Genomic DNA, 20222 nt, shown 5'->3' with positions numbered 1-20222 from the left:
CTGCGCTCTCATCCTCCAACTACTTCCTGTCATCTCCTTTGTGGTTTGCGCTAGTGGTAACATCTGGTTGTTGATCATGTGCCTTGCAGTGTTGTATAAAGTACTGAAATCTCAGAGTCAAGTAAAAGTACAAGTACCTCTCCAAAATATGACTTTGGTAAAAGTCGAAGTCACTGACTGAAATGTTACTTGAGTTAAAGTCTTAAAGTATCTGAAACTTCTTGTACTTAAGTATGGAAATTACTGTAAAAATGGATGTACTCAAGTAATGTAATGAAAAGTACAAGTAAAAAGTAAAACAAAGCAAATGCAGTTTGAATGACATTTTTTATATTTTGGTAAACTTGTCAAATACACTTAAAATAATGTACCCAACCAAGTGCAGGCAAAATTAAACCTGCTAATAGATATACCTGCAGGCATCATTTAGTTAAGAAAATTAGGTGCTTTACCTATAGCACAAGGTTAACTTAACCTGCTTTACAACTGAACCAGCTTCTTAATATACCCTCCAGGACAGAAAATACAAAGTTTTTGTAAGCCTTAAGTTTTCCCTTCAAGTAAGGTCAGTGCTGAAAATGAGAAAAATAAATAGTACAGAAAATGCGGCCAACATGAAGAAAAAGAGCTGTTACGATTACTCTACTTCACAAATCAGTGAATCAGTCAATGCTACAGTCAGTAGGTGGTGCACACAACTGGTCATTATGCAAAAGAAAAAAAGAATTGGGAGGGAAATGCAGCTTATTGACATCTGTAAACCTGGTTTTGAACTTGCATGCCTTTCCTATATTCGTTAAATTTAGTCTAAATTGCTATCGCTATGGCTTCTGTCCCCCTTGAACAGAGGAGTCTAGGTAGCCTGCTACAGTCAACGTTAAGCCTAAGCTAAATACACCACGTATGGAACTGAAACAATGCCAAACAAAGTTCATTTATGGTCAACGTTTCACAATACAGTAGTGTCTAGTGACCAAGCTATAGTTACTGAAACAGGAGGATTATAACCATTTCATAAGACGTTACCTCGATGTGTTTCTTCAAGTTGGACGGGGAGTTTTTGTAAGATAGAATTTCCATGTGACTGCTAGCGAGACTTGCTTTGCGTTTAATGGGAGAAGTGAAACAGGTGTATCCTAATTAAAAGTAAAGAAATCAAGAAATGGCAAAAAATGTGGAATGAAGATAAGAAAGGAAGAAGATTATATGAAGTACAAAAGTCAGTTCAAATTCGAAGCATTAATGAAAGAAACAGAAGAGAAGAAATAATAATTAGTAGATTAAGAGTAGGTCATACCTACTTAAATGACATGCTTTATACAATAGGGAGGAAAAATAATGATAACTGTGAGAGATGTGGAGTGAAAGAAAATGTAGAACACATATTGATGAACTGTAAGTCAAATGAACTCGAAAGGGAAGAATTAAAGAGAATAGTTAGAAATATAGGGCATGAATGGAATCTTAAAGGTATATTAGGAAATGAAGGAAACAACAGATATTCACAAATTAAGGAAAGCATTGTTTATTTATCTTAAGAATACAAAATTAAATTAAAGCTGCAAGCAGCCTCGGGCAGCCCTCGCAACAAGCGCCGCTCCGGCCTATTGGCCACCGCGGGGGTTCCAGCCACCGCAGAAGCTCTCGCACGGTTTCCAGAGCCGCAGCCCGTTCCCCACCGCAGAAGCTCTGCCGCAGTTTCCAGCACCGCCGCCCGCCAGCCGCCGCAGAAGCTGTCGCGCATTTTCCCCGCCCGTCCACCGGGCGACACGCGTGAATGCGTTCGGCGGCGTTCCCCGACGACTGTCGAAAAATCTGGTGCAGATCGGTCGATGCATCGAGGAGATACAGCCCATGTATTAACTTAGGGGGCACAGTGGAGCCAAATTACATCTCAAACCCGTTGGGCTCTTTAGAGGTGAACAAAGGTCATACATATCCAGTTTGGCGCCAATCGGATGATCTATGCGTGAATAAGAGCCAAACGTATGCATATGGCGAGGGACTGATATTCGCCATTTGGCCACGCCCACACGGTTCAGCCAGCAGCGACAGAGCTTATAATCCGAATCATCTTGATTAGGTCAAAAGAGCCATAAACAGAGCTTTCCAAGGAAAAAAACGGCACTTCCTGTTCTGAGGGGGCGGGGCTTAGATGACGTCATAATATGATGACGTAGGATCGACGGGAATCCCACCAGGATCACTCAGGCCAAGTTTGATGCAGTTCGGTCAAAATATGTGGAATGTAGAGGCAAACGTATACGAACGGCGTTGCCGCCATTGAAAACTTTTGGCACTTTAAAGCAAGCGAGACCAACTTCCTTTCTGTCATCCAACACAGAATCACCTTGATTAGGTCAAGAGTGCCATAGATGAAAGTTTCCAAGGAAAAAAATAGCACTTCTTGTTGTGAGGGGGCGGGGCTTAGATGACGTCATAATATGATGACGTAGGATCGACGGGCATCCCAGCAGGATCACTCATGCCAACTTTGGTGCAGAAGCTATCAACCGTTCACAGCAAAATACGAGACTTCCTGTTGTCAGGGGGCGTGGCCTAAGTGATGTCATCATTTAACCATTGGATATTATTTTACACAAGATGATGATCAATAACTGAATGTTTGGTGTCTCTGTGTGTTTTTGTGTTAGAATTACAAATTCTTAATTTTTTCCTCTTTAATACAAAATTCAACTTAGTCAATCCATAGGGCAATGCTGCCCTCTGGTGTCGAATTACTGAAATAATGAAACTATTTCACTGGGCAGCAGAGGGCAGCATTGCCCTACAAACGACGAACATGGACTGTTTATTATGTAATTACACAGAAGATCTCTCTAAGTCATTCTGAGGGGGCGGGGCTTAGATGACGTCATAATATGATGACATAGCATTGTCAGGCATCACACCAGGATGAGTCAGGCCAAGTTTGGTGCAGCTCGGTCGAAACATGTGGAATCTAGAAGCAAACGTATGGCATCGGCGTTACAGGTCACTTCGCCACGCCGCCACACCCAGCTGCTTCATCGCAGCCGGTCAGGGCTTGAATCCACAACACACCAACATGTCTTCTGTCTCTGGACACAGTTTCATGTTGATTAGGTCAAAGGGCTAAGATAGCGACCGTTCACAGTAAAACATGACACTTCCTGTTCTCAGGGGGCGTGGCCTAAGCGATGTCATAATTTCACCACAGGGTCTTTTAGGACACCTATTGATGATCAATAACTGAAAGTTTGGTGTCTCTGTGAGTTTCTGTGCAGGATATATAAGAGTTTCGTGTTTCATGGCGAGTAGGTGAACTTTGACCCCTGGTAACCCCCCTTCAGCAAGCTCATACAGTCACCAATTTGATAACTTTAAATCAGACATGCCTTATGATCAGACTGACCGAGTTTGAAGCCGATCAATCAAAATCCCTAGGAGGAGTTCGATCAAATGCAAAGGCTGTAAACGTCAAAATCGAGGTCCAAAATGGACCTTCAATACAAAATGGCCGACTTCCTGTTGGGTTTCGACCATGGCTCTAATAGACTTTTTTGTACGTCCTGACAAGATACACATATGTAGGAAGTTTCGTAATTCTAGGATAAAGCATGGCTTGGGGCTGTTCATTTAAAATACTCTAGGGGTCGATATAGAGAAATTAGGCCACGCCCACCAAATTTTGTTATGAATTCCTGTCGGTGGGTGGATAAGGATCCATCCTAGTGAGTTTGGAGCAGCTGGGCCCGAAATTGTGGAATTCAGAGCCAAACGTATGGCAACGGCGTTACAGGTCACTTCGCCACACCGCCACACCCACCTGCTATGTCAAAGCCGGTCGGGGTTGGAATCCACAACACACCAACATGTCTTCTGTCACTGGACACAGTTTCATGTTGATTAGGTCAAAGGGCTAAGATAGCGACCGTTCACAGTAAACCATGACACTTCCTGTTCTCAGGGGGCGTGGCCTAAGTGATGTCATCATTTCACCACAGGGTATTTTAGGACACCCGATGACGATCAATCACTGAAAGTTTGATCCCTCTATGTGTTTTTGTATAGGAAATATAAGAGTTTCGTGTTTCATGGCGAGTAGGTGAACTTTGACCCCTGCTAACCCTCCTTCAACATGCTCCAAAACTCACCAATTTGATAACTTTAAATCAGACATGCCTTATGATCAGACTGACCGAGTTTGAAGCCGATCAATCAAAATCCCTAGGAGGAGTTCGATCAAATACGAAGGCTGTAAACGTCAAAATCGAGGTAAAAAATGGACGTTCAATACAAAATGGCCGACTTCCTGTGATAGTTGGCTTATAACATTAAATGTAAGTTCTGAGTCTTTTGGTGAGCTCTACAAGTGTACCAAATTTCATGTCTCTACGATGAAGTACGTTCATACCATTGTGTCAACAGAAAATTGCTAGTTGCCGGTGTTGAGCAATTTTTTTTTGCGATTTTTGCGACAACCTTAAAATTCAAAATTTTAAAATTTTCTAGTCGCGACCGCCAAGTTTGGTGAGTTTTTGAATATGATAACGCCCCCAAAAAGGCACACGAAGAGGGTGGAAGAATCGTAATAATAAACAGTACAGATACAATAGGCCTTCGCAGCGCCAGTACAGATACAATAGGCCTTCGCAGCGCTTTGCTGCTCAGGCCTAAAAATAGAATTTAATAGATGTGAAGTAATGCTTCTACACACTCATGTACAGTAGGTGACGGTATGCACCTTAAAGTTGCTTGTGATCCGCCATAATAGAAAAGAAGAAGAAGAAGAAGAAGTATCCCATTGGTGGTGATGAACAAGCCCAGGCATGTAGGCTACGGACTTTGTTCGGTAGCCTGCTTGCTACTTGCTAATCAGTAGGTGGGGTCAAAACACTTGCGTTTCTCTCTCTGGCTTTTTTGTAACGAGTAACTAAACCACACATTGAAAATGTATCGGAGTAAAAGTACGCAATTAAGTTCGGAAATATAGTGGAGTAAAAGTGAAAGTCATCAAAAATTTTCCATACTCCAGGAAAGTATGAAGTACTCCAAAATATACTTAAGTAAAGTAGTGAAGTATTTTTACTTCGTTACTATACAACACTGGTGCCTTGTGATGCGAAATGAGTGTTTCCATCGCAGCTTTGTGAAATAAACCAATTTTGATACAGACAAAAAACCAGTTCATCCAAAATTTCTTTCTCCCAGGTGTTGCAGGTGTTTTGAATTAAGTAGCTGATTAGGGTCAGGAGCTGATAATGACATTTTCATAGTATTCAAAATTTCAGAGATGCTAAAATGTAGGTTTCCATTGTCTGAAAACCCACAATCGTCAAAAAATTGCAAGAAATAAAGGCTCGGAATATGTCGCTTTTATGATGTTTTACGACATACGAGTTTCACTTTTTGAGAGAAATGAAAAGAAATACTGCATATTTACACTGCATTAATTTTTTTTAGATGTAGTAGCACCAAAATAACGAATTGGTTAAATGAAACCCAAAACTCACCTCCGTTTTACCAGCTGCGTCAGTAATACAATGTGAATAGGATGCTCGTGTTAAACGTGGAGCAGCACAAACAGCATCACCTCCCGCCAGCTGCGTCTCGAGACGGTAACGCGGGGGCGGCGCGCGCCGCTCCGCCTTTTCGTCGCTCGCGCTCGGCCTAGGTAGAAGCGTAAGACCTCGTCAGAGTCTCACACGGACCCGAGCCTTCAAAACCGAAGATAAGGGAGAGCAAAAAAAAAAAAAAAGTAGGCGAACCGACGCGTTCATTTTTCACCCCTCACTTTTTCCAACAGCCGCTGACACCCAGAGACACATTTTCTGAGTGCGAGGGTGATTTTACTCTCTTCCTCCAGCACCATGAGAAGCTCCACCGGCAGACACTTGTTGTGCTTGCTGCTGCTTTTCTTTCCGCTCTCGTGGGCAGAGGACACGAAAAAAGACGCGAGGAAGACCGAGAATGTTACAGGTACGGACGTTGAGCAAACCTGTTGCAGCTGGCGTTGTTTTCTGCTGTTTGTTATCCGTAATAATTGTGGGCCTGAGGGATGCGCGGTCTGCGGAAATTGTGGATAGATCCCACATAAAGCTAGGCATTTCTTTAGTCCGTCTGACAATATATGCTTCCATCTCGCATCTGGCAAACTTAGAAAAGTCTGAGGAATTAGCTCATTTCTTTCTTATGTGGCTTAGACTTAATTGACTACACCTGCTTAATGACGGACATTTTAAAGCTCACCTGTTTAAGCATGCGGTATTCTGGCTTTTATCAGTCAAACTGGTATCTCAGATTAACAATTGTTCAGTATTTACAGAATATATTATTGTGGGGTCTGAAATAGCATTGTATAAAGTAGAATCACTCAAACAAACAAAGGAAATCTCAAAAAAATGTAGATGTACTTCATTCACACTTTGAAAATGTTATTTTACTTTTAGCTAAATAAATGCGTCTGATAGAGCAATATTCGTTTATAAATCAAATATTAAGTCATTTTTATTGGTTCAAACAGACTTTAATGTTAAGGTACACCATTGAAACAAAAGGTTTGCAGGAAATCAAAAGACATGTTCATTTTAATGTCTATAGTTAAACCAAACTTGTCTCGTTTCAGGTTAATTAGAATTACTGAAAACTATTTCTGCTCCAGTAATGAGAGAAACGTGTCTGGTTTAAGTCTTTAAAGTCAAAACTTTATATACATTATTCTTTGGTTGCATTGCCTTTGAACTCTATGACTTCGGTCATAAAAATCATGGTTTACGACACTTAAGAAATTATGCTGAAGACTCCTCTTGTTTGTTTTTTAAATTTACTTAAAAAACACATCGCACCCACATAATGTAACTTTTTATTTTTGGACTCAAACGCACGTTGTGAAATCCTAAATTTTTAAATATTTTATAAATATACTATTAATAGACTAGACTAAGAGCAAAACTGACTTTTTGAAACTGTTGATAATTACAACCACTTTGATAAAAGTTTCTGTTTATTCTTTCCTATTTTTCACTCTTTACATAATACAGATAACTTATCATGCTCTCGTTTTTTTCTAATAAAAGTAAGACATTTGTGAATGTTTAAGAAATTGTTGTTTGCTTTTTGCTATAAAAGTGAGTAAAACAGAATAATATTTTTCATACTTTGAATGATCATTTATTCGGAACCAAGTACAGCACTCTAAGCATCTGCTTCAGTCATCGTCCCAGAAATGTCCCTTAAAAACCGAATTTTGTTTTGAACTTTTGTTTTGTCCAAATTGAGCCTATAGGCGAACAAAGAACTCGGTCTGAAAAGTGTGGGTGTTAAATAATCCACATCACCCACGCACGCGATGCCATTAATAAAACCTTTCCACAACTTATTAATGTTCTACAATCTAGACCAATACCACGCAGATTCACTGAGACTGAATTTCACACAGGTGAAGCCTATTTACTTATTCAGTGACGTTGGAAGGAAGTTAAGGGTATCAGAGAAAAGTGGGTTGAATGTCAATGCACAACACGTTTTACAGTTTCATATGCTAATTAATTCTGAAATCCATGTATCATTTCCTTCCATTTCACTATTCTGCACTGCTTTGTGTTTGCCTGTCCAGTAAAATCCCAACTGGATATTCAGATTTTTTGCAGTACTAACCGTGTGAGAAAGCTCAAGGGTCCCTTCAGTTATGATCAAAACATTGTGAAGGTGACTACATTGATTTGCGCCTAATCAGCACAGTGTGTTTGTTCATATTTAAGCAATACCACGCCATTGGTCTGTGGATACCAGTCCAACCTCTCCTGCTCAAAGTATAATTAAATTAAGCCTTGACAACTCTCTTTAGGAGCGGCTAACCAAAACATCTGCTAACATATTTTCCTCTGGAGATCAAAGGAGCATATTCTTAAACAGAGGGGGTGAAGAAGTCCTGCCTAATGACTGAGGAGTTGTTCTTCCTAGAGGACTCCACTTGCACCGATTTTCACATCTTCAACTCATTAATGGCGAGCGTTTCTTGGCTGCCTCGGAGATAAATGTTCATCTACTTTAGCTCTAAATTCCGTCGCTCAAAACAGATGTAACGTGCCAAGTTCTCTGTTGCTTTCACCCACCAATTATCTGGCAATTCGCTGACCCCTCGAACGCCCTGCTAGTTGGTGATAGGCCAGTTTAAATGAAACCCTGTTCTTTCCGATGATTAGGTTGAGCTTGGCCTGGGGGGATTGTTTTTTGTTCTCTGTCATTATTCTCCGTCTGTTATGAAAGGCTAATGTCACGGGCGTAACAGTAAATAAGAAATAAATTACAGTTCGGTATGCATCTGTCATGGTTGGTTTCAAGTCGGACACGAATGTAGGCAGAACTGGAGGCAGGAGGTGAAATGGAGGTCTATAATTAGGAAACCATAAAAGAAAACCCTTCTCTAACAAAGGACGGTGAGAACCAATGAGTTTCTACTGAGGCTGAGGTGTAAATGATAAACAGAAGAATAAACTAGGAAACTGAGCACAAATGAATAAACCTTTTATAAAGGTAACATTATCCTAACAATAAAGAACACTGGGAAATATTCAAAATATTTTAAACCCTACTGGACATAAATAAACTACAAGATAATGATCAGATAAACTTTGGAAAACCAAAGCCCAAAGTTCCCAGGATCATGACAGTATCCTGGTTTTAAAGTCGAGTTTTACCATGGTTAAATCGAGAAAAATGTTTTAGAGTTATTTGTTTACTGCTGTCCAGAGATTTAAAAAGGACAAAATAAAATGTTTAGTTTCTGAAATTAAAATGGTTTTATTATGTTCTAAGACTTAAAAAAGTGGAAAGTTTAGAACTGACTTGAGATCTGGTTGTCATGTTCTGTGTTGTCTGTGTATTTATTTAGAGTTTACCTTGTCCTTGAGTCTCTTCGTTGTCCTTGATTGTTCCCAGGTGTGTCTCGTTTCTGTGATTACCCTCCCGTGTATTTAACTCCACCTGTGTTCCTTGTTCCTCGTCGGGTCCTTGTCGTCGTCAATCTCTGTGCTATTCGTTGTGAGTGTGTCCTTGTGCCTGCTGCTCGTTGTTTGGACTGTGTTGTTCTGGACTTTATCCATTAAATCACCATATTCATCTTACCTGGGTCCGCTGCGTCTGCCTCACCACCAACACCGCACCGCACTTCATGACACTGGTTGGATTTTTTACAGTGAACAAAGCAGTGAAAGCTGGATAGATCGACTATAAAACAACATCACCATATTACTGAATACAGCATCGCTGTTAGGAAAATCTCTTCTCATCAACATAGACTCCTCTGAATGTACGGAGTTTAGGCTGATTGGATGTCAGCTAATGTGTCTCCAGTATCTGATTTTTTACATTCAGTTTTAGCTGTTTTAGGGAGTAATTAAGTTCAGAGTAGAGTGAACTATTGTATGTAGCTATTAATTTGTTAGGTCAGTGAAATTAGGTGTAGAACAGCCAATGTACAATAAATAATAAGGAAACTGAATAAAACAGTAGACTGACTACCTTGGTCAAACATGTAAAAATAAACTACAACAAACCTCTCAAATGGTTCAGAAAGTGCACCAGCTGTAGATTTTTTTCCAATATGGAGACGGATACAGAGATTAATATTGGACCAGTGCATCTCTAAAGACAACCGCAACAGATCCACAGGATCTCCATTCTAGTGTCATTTCTTTTAATTCTAGCATTGAAATAATGCTTAATAGTAAAGAAAAATTTGTTTCTTGTCAATAAACCTTTTTTCATTTGTTATCTCTCTTCCCAGTTTGTGGACAAACTAAAACAAGACGACTATTTGCGAGGCATAAGATTTCTCCAGCAGAGCAGATTCAAATTGTAAGTTTTTAATCTTTCTTGATTAAAGCAATTTTCTTGGGGCATATAAATACTAAGCTGACAGTATTTACTGTCAACATAATACAGTAAATACTGTATGCCTTCTTGTTACCTAACAAAAGTTTTGCTTTCTTACACTGAACAAGAAATAAAGTTCCCTTATTGACCAACTCCTATCAATTACCTTTTCCCCTGTAAATCCTTCCACTAATCCTGTCACGGTAAAAAATTATGTTGGACAATAAATCGTCCCACTAATTATTACGATAGGCGATAATATTATGTCGTCACATTTCTAAAATAATGGCATAAGTTATATTTTCTCTTTTCAAAAACATTTAAAAAAATCACTTTTGCCAAAAAAAAGATTTTCTCCAAAAGTGATACATTTTAGGAAGGTGATTATATTGAGAATGGTGTAATAATGCTGGTTCGCCCTCCAGTGCATCAATAAACTTACATTTTTTTCAAAGAACACTTCACATTTGAACAGTTCCAAAATAAAACACAACCAAAAACAAGAAAACAAAAACCTCTTACAACTGGGAGCATAACTATAAGGATTGTCTCTGTAAACAAAACTGCCCTTGAAAAATATTAATCATCAAAATGGAAATGATTGAGCTCATTTTAATTGATCAGGTGATTAACTGATTAATTTCTTATTGCGACATGCTTACCCTTCACACACCCGTCCCAACATACAGCTGAGTCGACTCCAGACTTTCTCCCTGGTTTATTCCTTTTGCACAGATCTGAGGTCCTGTCTCTGTTCCAACATGCCACGTTGTCACCTTCACTGCCGTTTCAGAGACACAAGTCCCACATCCTGGCCCCGGCGCGGCGCTGCGGCCGCCTGATGGAGAACTGCTCCTCACACTTGCCTTGCTGCGACCCGTGCGCCTCCTGCCGCTGCCGCCTCTTTAACACCATCTGTCACTGCTGGAGGATGAATCCGCTCTGCCTGAAGAGGACCTAGTGGCGACCCGCCGGTACACCTCAGCACACACTGGGGGAGTTTTCTCTAATTCTGCTTCAACGTGACCCGAACCATCATCCAACGGCAGAGCGCAGTAGCTGTGAATAAGAGAGTGAAAATAAGGGAATGTTTCTAAGAAGATGTAGCATAAAAGAAAAGCTAAGTTGTCATCACACGCAGCATTAATAGGCAGATAAAGACTCAACACATGAGCCTGCTATATCTCACTAAAAGTGTACAACGTTGCCTGTATAAACACTGATTCTTGCCATTTCTCTGTAAAAATGACAATAAATAAGTTTATGAAACAATTCTGGCTCAGTACACAACAACAAAGCCGTCTGTTAGCTTACATCTGTAGCTTACATCAGTGTATGTCGCCTTACAGAGACGAGACAGTTTTCTGCATCACTGCTGCGCTAAGATTGTCTTATAAACAGGGATGGTGTTCCTATCAGACGGTGTAGCCAATGGAAAGCTTGACTTGTGTCATTTTTCATGTTTCCAGACAATAACATGTTAACTGTGACTGATTTTTAGGCATTGTTGTTTTTAAATATTTGCATATTCTCTCCTGTCACTCATGTGGAGACATTTACTGTATGACTTCAGCATCTTTTCTTTAAGAGTCACAGCAGAAATGATGTGGAAAAACAAATTTCATGTACATTATTATTCCTTTATTGCTTGCACTTAATTATTTGTGTACGGTTTTATGAGTTCAAATGATTATATTTTTGCTATCTAATAAATATGCAGTGAACTGATGATGTCATGGGGTTTGTTTTGAGCTGAAATGTTAAAAAAAATTCTTTTTACTAAAAAACATCCTAAAAGAATAAAAAAAACACAATTTACATTGTTGGGAAAATAAGCTTTCAGATTTCTTTTTTTTTGTTGTTGTCACACTTAGATGTTTCAGATCATCCAATATATTTTTATGTCAAAGATAACATTACTAAATACCACATGTAGGATTCTAGCAGGCAGGGTTGACCGTTTTTCCATAACATAACAGGCTAAAGTTTTCATTATATAATAATGAAACAATTTTAACATCACTTAATGTCAGCCATATTAAATACCGACTAAAAAAAATGGAAATTGTTGTTTTCTCACGTTAAACGTAGATATATTATTAAAATATAGCAAAACAGGAACTTTAATAAAAGATGAAAAGCATAAAACTTTATTGTTTTCTTTATCACCTCCTTACCTTCGTAGCACATCAGTATTTTTTGGTTACCATGCAGCTGAGCTGACTGAGTGCTGTTAATGAGAAACGTAAGGAGTACGGCTGCCACTTATAAATCTTGTCGGACAATAACTTGTCTCAGAAGTTATTGCAATAAACTATAATGTTGTTTGAGACCATTTTCAAGTAATGCAATGGTAATGGCATAATAATGCAAGAGCACATTCTCAAAGATCAATAAACTTTTAATTCTAATGAACATTTAATACTATAGCTGGAAGACATTTTAAATATGGAAAAAAGAAATAAAACAACCAAAAAATAAATAATGTAATCTTTACAAACAGAACAACTGTTCTTCAAAAAAAAGGGTTGGTTGAGATCAAAACGTCAGTCTGACGAAAAAAAACAATAAATTATGCAAATGGAAATTATAGAGGCCATTTTAATATATGATGCGATTAATTGGTTTATTGTTTATTGTGACAGGGTTAGACAGGAGATTGTTGAGTTTCTATATTTCAAAACGGAAACGCATAAAATGCAGACTCTGTTTGGACCATTTCTCTTCCCCCGTTCTGGTATGGTCCTGCCATCTTTGTTTCTTTATCAACTGGCTCCACTTTACGATGATCAGCGGCGACCTCTGCTGGATGGCGGCCACACTACAACACTGAAAGAAGGACTAAGCGGGCGTTATTTGTTTATAGATAGGATCTAATTTGAATCTAATAAACCATTGATCAACAATTAATCATAGGTCAATTAATTGTTGAAACAGTAAAAAACCAAAAAAAACAACAACTCCAGAACATGTAAAACTCTGGAGGCCTCAACAAAAACCAACAGACCAACAGACACGCCTGCCTTACATTTGGCAAATAGCATCACGATGATCTCCAAGACTTAAACCTTTCAAAATGTGTCCATCCCATAAAACCAGCTTTGTATGTAAAAGGTATCATATCAGCCTTAAAACATGTTAACTTTGTGGTTTTTATTGCTTTGCTGCTTCACAACCTGCTGCTCTTTAGCAGAAAATCCTGAAGGAGAACATTCAACGATCTGTTTGTGACCTTAAGATGAAGCACAATTGGATTATGCAACAAGACCACAGGAAGCACATCAGCAGGTTTATCCTTATTAAGAAAAGACTGAAAGGTTTGGAGAGAGCTGGTCAAAGTACTAATTACTCCAATTGAAATGGTGCAGTGCTAGCTAAAGCATGTCTCAAAAACCCTCCATTGTGGCTCAATCAAATGTATTCTTCAAGGAAGAGTGGTTTACAAATTTCTCTACGTGAATTTAAAAGACTGCTGAGAGAACAGCATGTTGCATTTAGTCAGGTTATCTTTGTCTGATCATTTGTTTGATGATCTAAAACGAATACAGGATGTTTTAAAGAAGGCAAATACTGAGTCTGACTGACTGAAGGCAAAATGAAGGATGGATGGCTGACTACACCAGTGAGATCATTTAATGGAACACAGTCTGGTGTGTTTCCCAAGTTCCTTTCTCACTCACAAACATGAAAAGATTTGAAGGTCACAGAGAAGCAGTCCAGCTCCGTACACAAGACGCGTTCATGTTTCAGGGCAGAGCATGAGAAGAAAGATTGACTTAAATGTGTCGGCAGGGGAGCCATGAAATGACAGATGCATCGTCCGTCTTCTCCATCAGGAAACACGTTTCCTTTGTGCTGCTGCTGGACTCAGTTGGACTCGCGCTGTGTGGACAAGAATCAGGGAAGTTTAAGAATTTCTTTTATTACGAAGCAACTCCAAAGCTCTCACTGAGGTTAACCTGAGCGATTTTACGACGACACGTTTGGGGTTTCTTTTAAGAATTACTGAGCAACTTTTAGGATGAGATCTTCAATGATGAAATGTTAGGAAGAGCAAATGTTTTTTCATTTTTCATTTTCAAATTGTGGATACAATAAAGGTTTTTGGTTATTTCCATTGATTAAACTTGTTTCCTAGGTTGATCAACCTTGGAAACAAGGTTGATCGCTTTCAAGGTTCAAGGTTGTTTCAAGGTTCAATGGTCTTCAATGGTTTTGAAGACCATTCTCAATTTTGTTGGTGGAAACAGACTAACAAAACAGAAACTATTCCTCCTAAAATGTTAGGCAATTACACATTTTACATTAAGGCAAAAACCGTATATTGTTGTTTATTTTAGACCTACAATAATTTGTTCCTTTCTACTTATGTTCATTGAAATATTGGAGTTTTTATTTATTGCAGAGCAGGTGAAAGAGAAGACTTCACTGTAAAATAAATTAGAATTTTTGTTTATAAAATAAAGATTAGGGCTGGGAACTTTAACACGTTAATTTGGTTAAGTAATTACACAAATTTCAAGGAACCTTTCTATTCAGCCTTTTCCCGTAAATCTGACGCCCAAGCGCTGGACAATGAAGAAGTTTGTCTTGGTCCACTGAGGGTCAATATTTGCTTAAAAAAAAACGACACCACGTCTCGCTGGAAAACACTACTGTTGTCTTCAAGTTGTGCTAAAAGGAGCTAGCCTATCAGCAAAGTTATTCAAGCCTAAAATAGCATCTCAATGCAAAACATTAGCACGGACGCTAATGCTAATGCTAGCGTTCACAGCCCACATTTCTAAAAGTTTGATTTTTTTAAACATGAATGATCGGGGGTTCCTGAAACACTCGAGAGCTGAATAATAGCACTTTGCACCGATCTGATGATTGAATAACAGATTAAAAACAACAAATATATCTTTGTTGTTGAGCACATATTTATTTAATAATCTAACAACAAAAATAGTTTTTGAGTATATAGAGTACATAGAGAATATAGTCAAATTAAAAATTGTTCATTGTTTCTGTACTAACTTCTACAGGCATTCAGCTTCATTTGATTTTATTGCAAATGGTTGAATTGGCAATAAATTCAACCATTCTATTGCATATATTTATGAAAATATTCAAAACCCTGAGCATATGCTACTTTATTACCCTTTCATGTAAAATCCCCCTCTCCCAAAATAAATAAAATACATAGAATTTTGTGGTTGTAATATTAAGCAATGGAAAAGGAACAAAAATGAAGTTAAAAATCTGTCAGTGATGTTGAAACAGCATTGGGCATCATTACAGTGTGAGTGGAACCGCAGACTGAAGCTTCCTGGAGGATCTGATTGGAAGAAGGAAGGCTGGTATTCCAACCACAGCCAACAAATTTAGACTGGTTTAATATGGCGCACTGCAGCATGAGCATTCTGTTTCATTTTATTTTTACAAAGTATTATATACACTGTTATTGGCTTTCCGAGGCTCTTGAGTAAGAACCCGTGTCTGCGTCTCAGAAGTAGCAGCAGCAGGCTGCTGACAGGAACCACTTTATTTATCCAGTTTCTTCACCTGGAACTCATTTATCAAAGAGAAGAGCTGAAATGTGTTTTCCCAGAAATTCCTTCTGTGGGTGAGAAAACAAGAGCAGCTCCAAAAATAAGATCACATCAAAACTTCTGAATGTGACCATGTGGGTGTTTTTTTTTTTTTTTTAATTTTAGCTTTAACGTGAACAAGAAGAGTACACTCACTTCTATTTTTGAAAAGACACGACGTAGTGTAGAATTGTGACGATGAAGGAAAACTATTCGTGGTTCTGAAAGGTTTTTCTTAGACAAATGATTACATGAAAAGTGTGGCGGGAACGTCGCCCGTGTGTAATTTACTCTCAATGAAAGTCCAGCTGTTCTGTGAAGTTACATAACATCATGAAGCCTCATGGAGAAGGGACACAGCAGACATGCCAGGGAGAAAGTAGTGAGACTTAGCAGGTTTAGGTTCTCCAACGTTGTCCTATTTATTATAATTTTTTCCTTTAAGTCATTGTCAATCAATTCTATTTTAATATGTAATGAACCCTAAAGTTTCAGCTTGAAATAAAGGAACCTTACACCCTCTAAATAAACCTGTTGAACAAAATAGGAACTGCCAAATACAACTCGTACATTTGTGAGTTGTAAGCCACGCCCCCTTTGTTTCAGCATTCCCAACAGCATGGTGCGAAAACACACAACCTGTGATCGCTACTTATTGACTTTTATGATGTAAAATGACAAAGTAATCCATAATGATCAGAAGTGGTTGTGTTCATTGCCAAACTATGATCTGACAGACGCTTCAGGTGTCTGAAATCACCTAGCGATAGCAAGCTACACTTTGGACCGTACAGAAAACCTCCACCCATCTTTTCTTTTTCAAGGGGCCAAATTTCTTGTAATTTTAAAAAATATATATTTTGTCTGGCATCAGACAAATTTAGAGGAAAAAAGTCCAATATTAACTGGGCAAAATTGTAAAGGTCCAGCACTGTGAAGGGGCTTCACAAACAAAAAGAAGAGTCCATTCATTTACATGGCGCCACTTTGGATTTAAAGACACAAAGACGGAATAAAAACACACGATTTGCGATCAGTGACTGCAACCATATGGAATTTAAATGTGAGGGATCTATGAGTAACTTATTAGATTTAAAGTGAATTTCTGAAATTCAACTTGCATACATTTGTGTACATTAAAATCCATGGGCAGAAATCCCAAGGAGGTCGGGGGTCCGGAACCACCAATCTTGGAAAAGTCTAGAATTAATTTAAGCTTTTTTGGCAAAGGTAGTAAATATCTCATTCATATTTAGCACTTTAACTCTTAGATTAATTAGAAGTGTTACGTTTATGTTCTGATTCTCCCCAGATATTCATTTCTATCTACATGTTGGTTCTCAGCCTTCCAGCAAAACTAAAAAAGGTTTAAAAATAAAGCAACTTAAGTTATAATTTTTAATAGCCCATAACATGTATTGGGAGCCATTACAATAAATCAATGCTTATGAGGAGTTTTATTAAGGAGCTACTCATTTAAACTTTTTATTTAGAACCTTACATTTTTGTAGCAGAGATTAGATCAGTGAGACTGAACAAAACTCGTACAGAAGCAACATTTGAATTTTAGTTTCACTTCTCAACAGTTTGTTTACTGAGAAAAACACGTCTGATGTGCATTACTAGTCATTTTTGGTCCTGAAGCTTGAAGGTGGTTTTAAACTTTTCAAACCACGTTTTACGTTACATGTCAAGGTAACTTTGCTGACTCCCCCCACACACACCCCAAAAAATCCTTTTTATTTCCCCCTCCCCTAATAATGAGATGGGATTTACTCCCTTCCTAAAATGTAGCAAACCTGTTTCATAAGAGTATCTTCAGTCAGAGGCTACTTCAGATTCGCTGCAATATAGACCACTAGAGAGCCTACCTGATCACAACATCAGCATCTACAACAACAGTTGGAAGAACCTTGGATGATATGACTTGCATTTCATTTTCCTTTGGTATAAGTAAAGTATTTCTGAACTGAATTGGACTGAAAGAAGAACTGTTCCATAACACGGACCTCTGCTTCGTGACGGTGTGTTGGCGAACGTGTTTCCCCTTTAATTTATTCACACTTTGCTAAGAGAGAAACCTAAAATTAAATAATAATAAATAACCGTCTGTTTCCTGCTGTGTGAAAAGGCGGCTGTGGGCGGCGCTCCGCCTCAGATGAACTCCATTCAGGCTGTTATCCGGTCAGTTGGCGACTCCCACATGTTTCATTTGAGTTATGTATTGAAAAGGTTTCCGTCACAGGCGCACTGTAAGTCACAAGATACAGATCATGAACGACCTGGACTCAAATCTCTCTTTAGCCGTGTCAACACACCCTCATCGTTCTGTGCAAAAAATATTTTGAAAAATTTAAAGAACAATATGTACATATATTAATATGTACACTCAATGCTTTATAGTTAAAATAGTGCAAACATGCTCATTTTGTTTCACAGGAGAGTAACTGACTGCTCTGGCTTTCAGATGCTCATTGTGTTCAGAGAGACCGCCGGGGGGAACAAACGGCCTCTGTGTTCCTTGCAGATGGCGGCGACTGCCTGGTGAGAAAAATTCTTGGAAACATTCAAACGAATGTTCAGAAAATGACAACGATTCCATAATAATATAACATTCTTCAAACATTAACACTTTAGCAGAAGCAAAAAGGGCAACAGGAGCTTCACATAAAAAAAACAAAACAAAAACCTTAGCAACACTTAGCCGGAGCAGCATATTTATGTATTTATTTTGTTGCGTAAATAATTGAGATTACATTTAGCCACACACTATTAAGGAAAATGACATTGATAATTGTCAGGTCTAAATACCTATTAAAACAATTTAAACAAACATAGGAAAAACAAGAGAGTTAGATTCTTTGTTCTCACGAGGAGAGCAGACAGAGAGGTGCTTTCAGTTACAAATCTCCGACTGCTCTGAAAAACACATCTCCCGCTCCTCTGTTTTATTGATTTTAGGAACCCTGCCACACGGGGCGCTGCAATTCTAAAAGGGTGGAGGGGAAAACAATTCTTCACATAGTTGCAGCGCTAAATGACATTCACTATCTAGACACAGGTTATCTACACTCTAGATTCTTCTTTTCCAGGCACGGCGTCCAATGGGACACGTTGTATAGCTTCAAAGCAACGGCTTTGTAGCACAAAGAACAAAGCAGAGTTTCCTGCAGGACTGTAAAACTCAGCTGGGAACTACTAACACCTCCATCTCCCAAGGAGCCCCGCAGAGTAACAAATCCTGAGAATAGCTGTCACCTCTCTCTCCCAAAGGAGGCCTTAAGAAGGAATCAAACTTATTTAACACACAGAAACATTACTTAAAATAGAAGGAAAAGAGTAAAAGCATATAATTAAACATTATCTAAATGTAACTACAAGGCTACATGGTACAACGAATATTTAATAATTACTAAAAATACAATTTACCCAACAATAATACATTTTTTAGTATATATAATCTTTAGATTTTTTTTTCCCTCTCCACATCTGAGAGCAGCCCCTCAGCGCCCCCTATGGACCAACCGCTACTGAAAATGACTAAATCTGTACCCTGCTGCAACACTTCCGCTAAAGTTTTGAAATCGGGGGAACATTTCTCTATGAAGTGTAGAATTTTTTCTCAGAACAGGTACGACTCTTCACCTTTGCTGGTATTAACTGACATATAAGCAGTCTGTGACACATAACTCAGTTTTGAATCTGAATATTTAATGAAATGTCCAAAAGTATGATGTGGTGAAGGGGTCAAAATGTCACTTATGGAAAGAAAAGATTCTCACAACAATTTATTTTACAAAACTCTTAGTAACTGGTTTTCTGGGATGATTTAACATCAAATTCAGCCAATCTTGCAGCCGCATTTATGAAACACAGATGAGGATTATGAAACTCTTAAATCAGAAGATTGACTTTCCTCAGACTTCACAATAATTCTGATGTCGCAGTAAATCATTCCTTCCCTAACCTCACCTGTTGGCTCAGTGTTTTTATGCGTTTCAATAAAAACTTCAACATGACAAGAACCACCTGGACAGTTATTCCACAAGTTAAATGCTAAAGCCCCTTTTTTTGTTTACCAATTTATCCAAAGCAGAACAATTCCAACGGCTCCGGGCAGAAATGCAAATGGAAGTAAAAACACAAGCAAAAAACAGAACTATCCCTTGTGTTGTAGCATGTTAGAATGGTAATTAAATAATAATAAGACTGTCCTTCAGACCTTCACTGCAACCAGGAAATACTGAAACATAATAGATCCCTCTGCCCACATTGTCAAAATGATCAATACATGGTTTATTGTCCTTGTATCACTGGGTTTGATTAGCCGCCTCCCAGTGCATCACGATGAACCAAACCATACTGATGCACAAAAGACAGAAGGATTTTATTTAAAGTTGTTGAAAATATTCTAGAATCTTTCTCAAAGTACACTAGCAAATATGACAACACATTAAAATATGTTACTGAAATGAATACATAGTGAAGACAGTGGTATGTAAATGTATTCATTCTGAACAGAAGTTAGCAGAGGTCAAGTCTTCAGTTTGATTGTCCTTCAGACCTTCACTGAAACAATAGAGAAAAAAAGAAGAGCTCAATTTATTTCAAATGGATTTTAACAGCTGAACGTCTGGGTCACTTTGTGCTGCTGTTCTTACTACACTGGCCGGGGGTCTCCACTGGGATGTAATTCTGCTGGCAGAGGTGAACAAACGCCGCTGCTAACCTGCAGGGCGCTTTGGAGGAGCTCCGCCCACACACAGACAGGAACTGGGCTGGATCCACCTG

General features: G+C 38.6%; 2 protein-coding genes across 6 annotated transcripts in view; one reads left to right on the top strand and one right to left on the bottom strand.

Annotated features, from left to right (window-relative positions):
* The first annotated feature begins 5589 nt into the window (after positions 1–5589).
* asip2b (agouti signaling protein, nonagouti homolog (mouse) 2b) lies at positions 5590–11587 on the top strand. Of its 2 annotated transcripts, none has more exons than XM_028020990.1 (3): positions 5590–5961; positions 9770–9840; positions 10594–11587. In XM_028020990.1, the coding sequence occupies exons 1-3, from the start codon at positions 5953–5955 to the stop codon at positions 10817–10819; spliced, it is 306 nt and encodes a 101-aa protein (XP_027876791.1). In that variant the 5' UTR covers positions 5590–5952; the 3' UTR covers positions 10820–11587. The 2 variants fall into 2 exon arrangements, with proteins under 2 accessions (XP_027876791.1, XP_027876790.1); XM_028020989.1 differs by having other exon boundaries at positions 5621–5961; positions 10652–11587.
* A 759-nt stretch (positions 11588–12346) lies between these two features.
* The window catches only part of LOC114146700 (uncharacterized), a 66900-nt gene continuing 59024 nt past the window's right edge, over positions 12347–20222 (bottom strand). For 3 of the 4 annotated variants that reach the window (XM_028020985.1, XM_028020984.1, XM_028020988.1), the window contains 2 exons: positions 20093–20219; positions 19795–20000 (listed from right to left, as the gene is read on the bottom strand). In XM_028020985.1, coding sequence (XP_027876786.1) covers positions 19990–20000; positions 20093–20219 — 138 coding nt within the window. In that variant the 3' untranslated portion in view covers positions 19795–19989. Of the gene's footprint in view, positions 13741–19794; positions 20001–20092; positions 20220–20222 lie in introns of those variants that run through there. The other variant, XM_028020986.1, reaches the window with a different exon arrangement.

The sequence above is a fragment of the Xiphophorus couchianus genome, chromosome 6 (genome assembly GCF_001444195.1).
Source record: "Xiphophorus couchianus chromosome 6, X_couchianus-1.0, whole genome shotgun sequence".
Taxonomy (NCBI): Eukaryota; Metazoa; Chordata; class Actinopteri; order Cyprinodontiformes; family Poeciliidae; genus Xiphophorus; species Xiphophorus couchianus.
Note: the sequence above shows the minus strand (reverse complement) of the source record. Positions and strands in the feature narration are given on the sequence as shown.

What these genes read in the sequence shown, in the direction of transcription:
- asip2b (XM_028020989.1), top strand. Translation starts at nt 5,853, where the DNA reads ATGAGAAGCTCCACCGGCAGACACTTGTTGTGCTTGCTGCTGCTTTTC. An exon ending in GAAGACCGAGAATGTTACAG is followed by an intron (nt 5,962 to 9,769) that starts GTACGGACGTTG and finishes CTCTCTTCCCAG; the next exon opens with TTTGTGGACAAACTAAAACA. An exon ending in CAGCAGAGCAGATTCAAATT is followed by an intron (nt 9,841 to 10,651) that starts GTAAGTTTTTAA and finishes CTGCCGTTTCAG; the next exon opens with AGACACAAGTCCCACATCCT.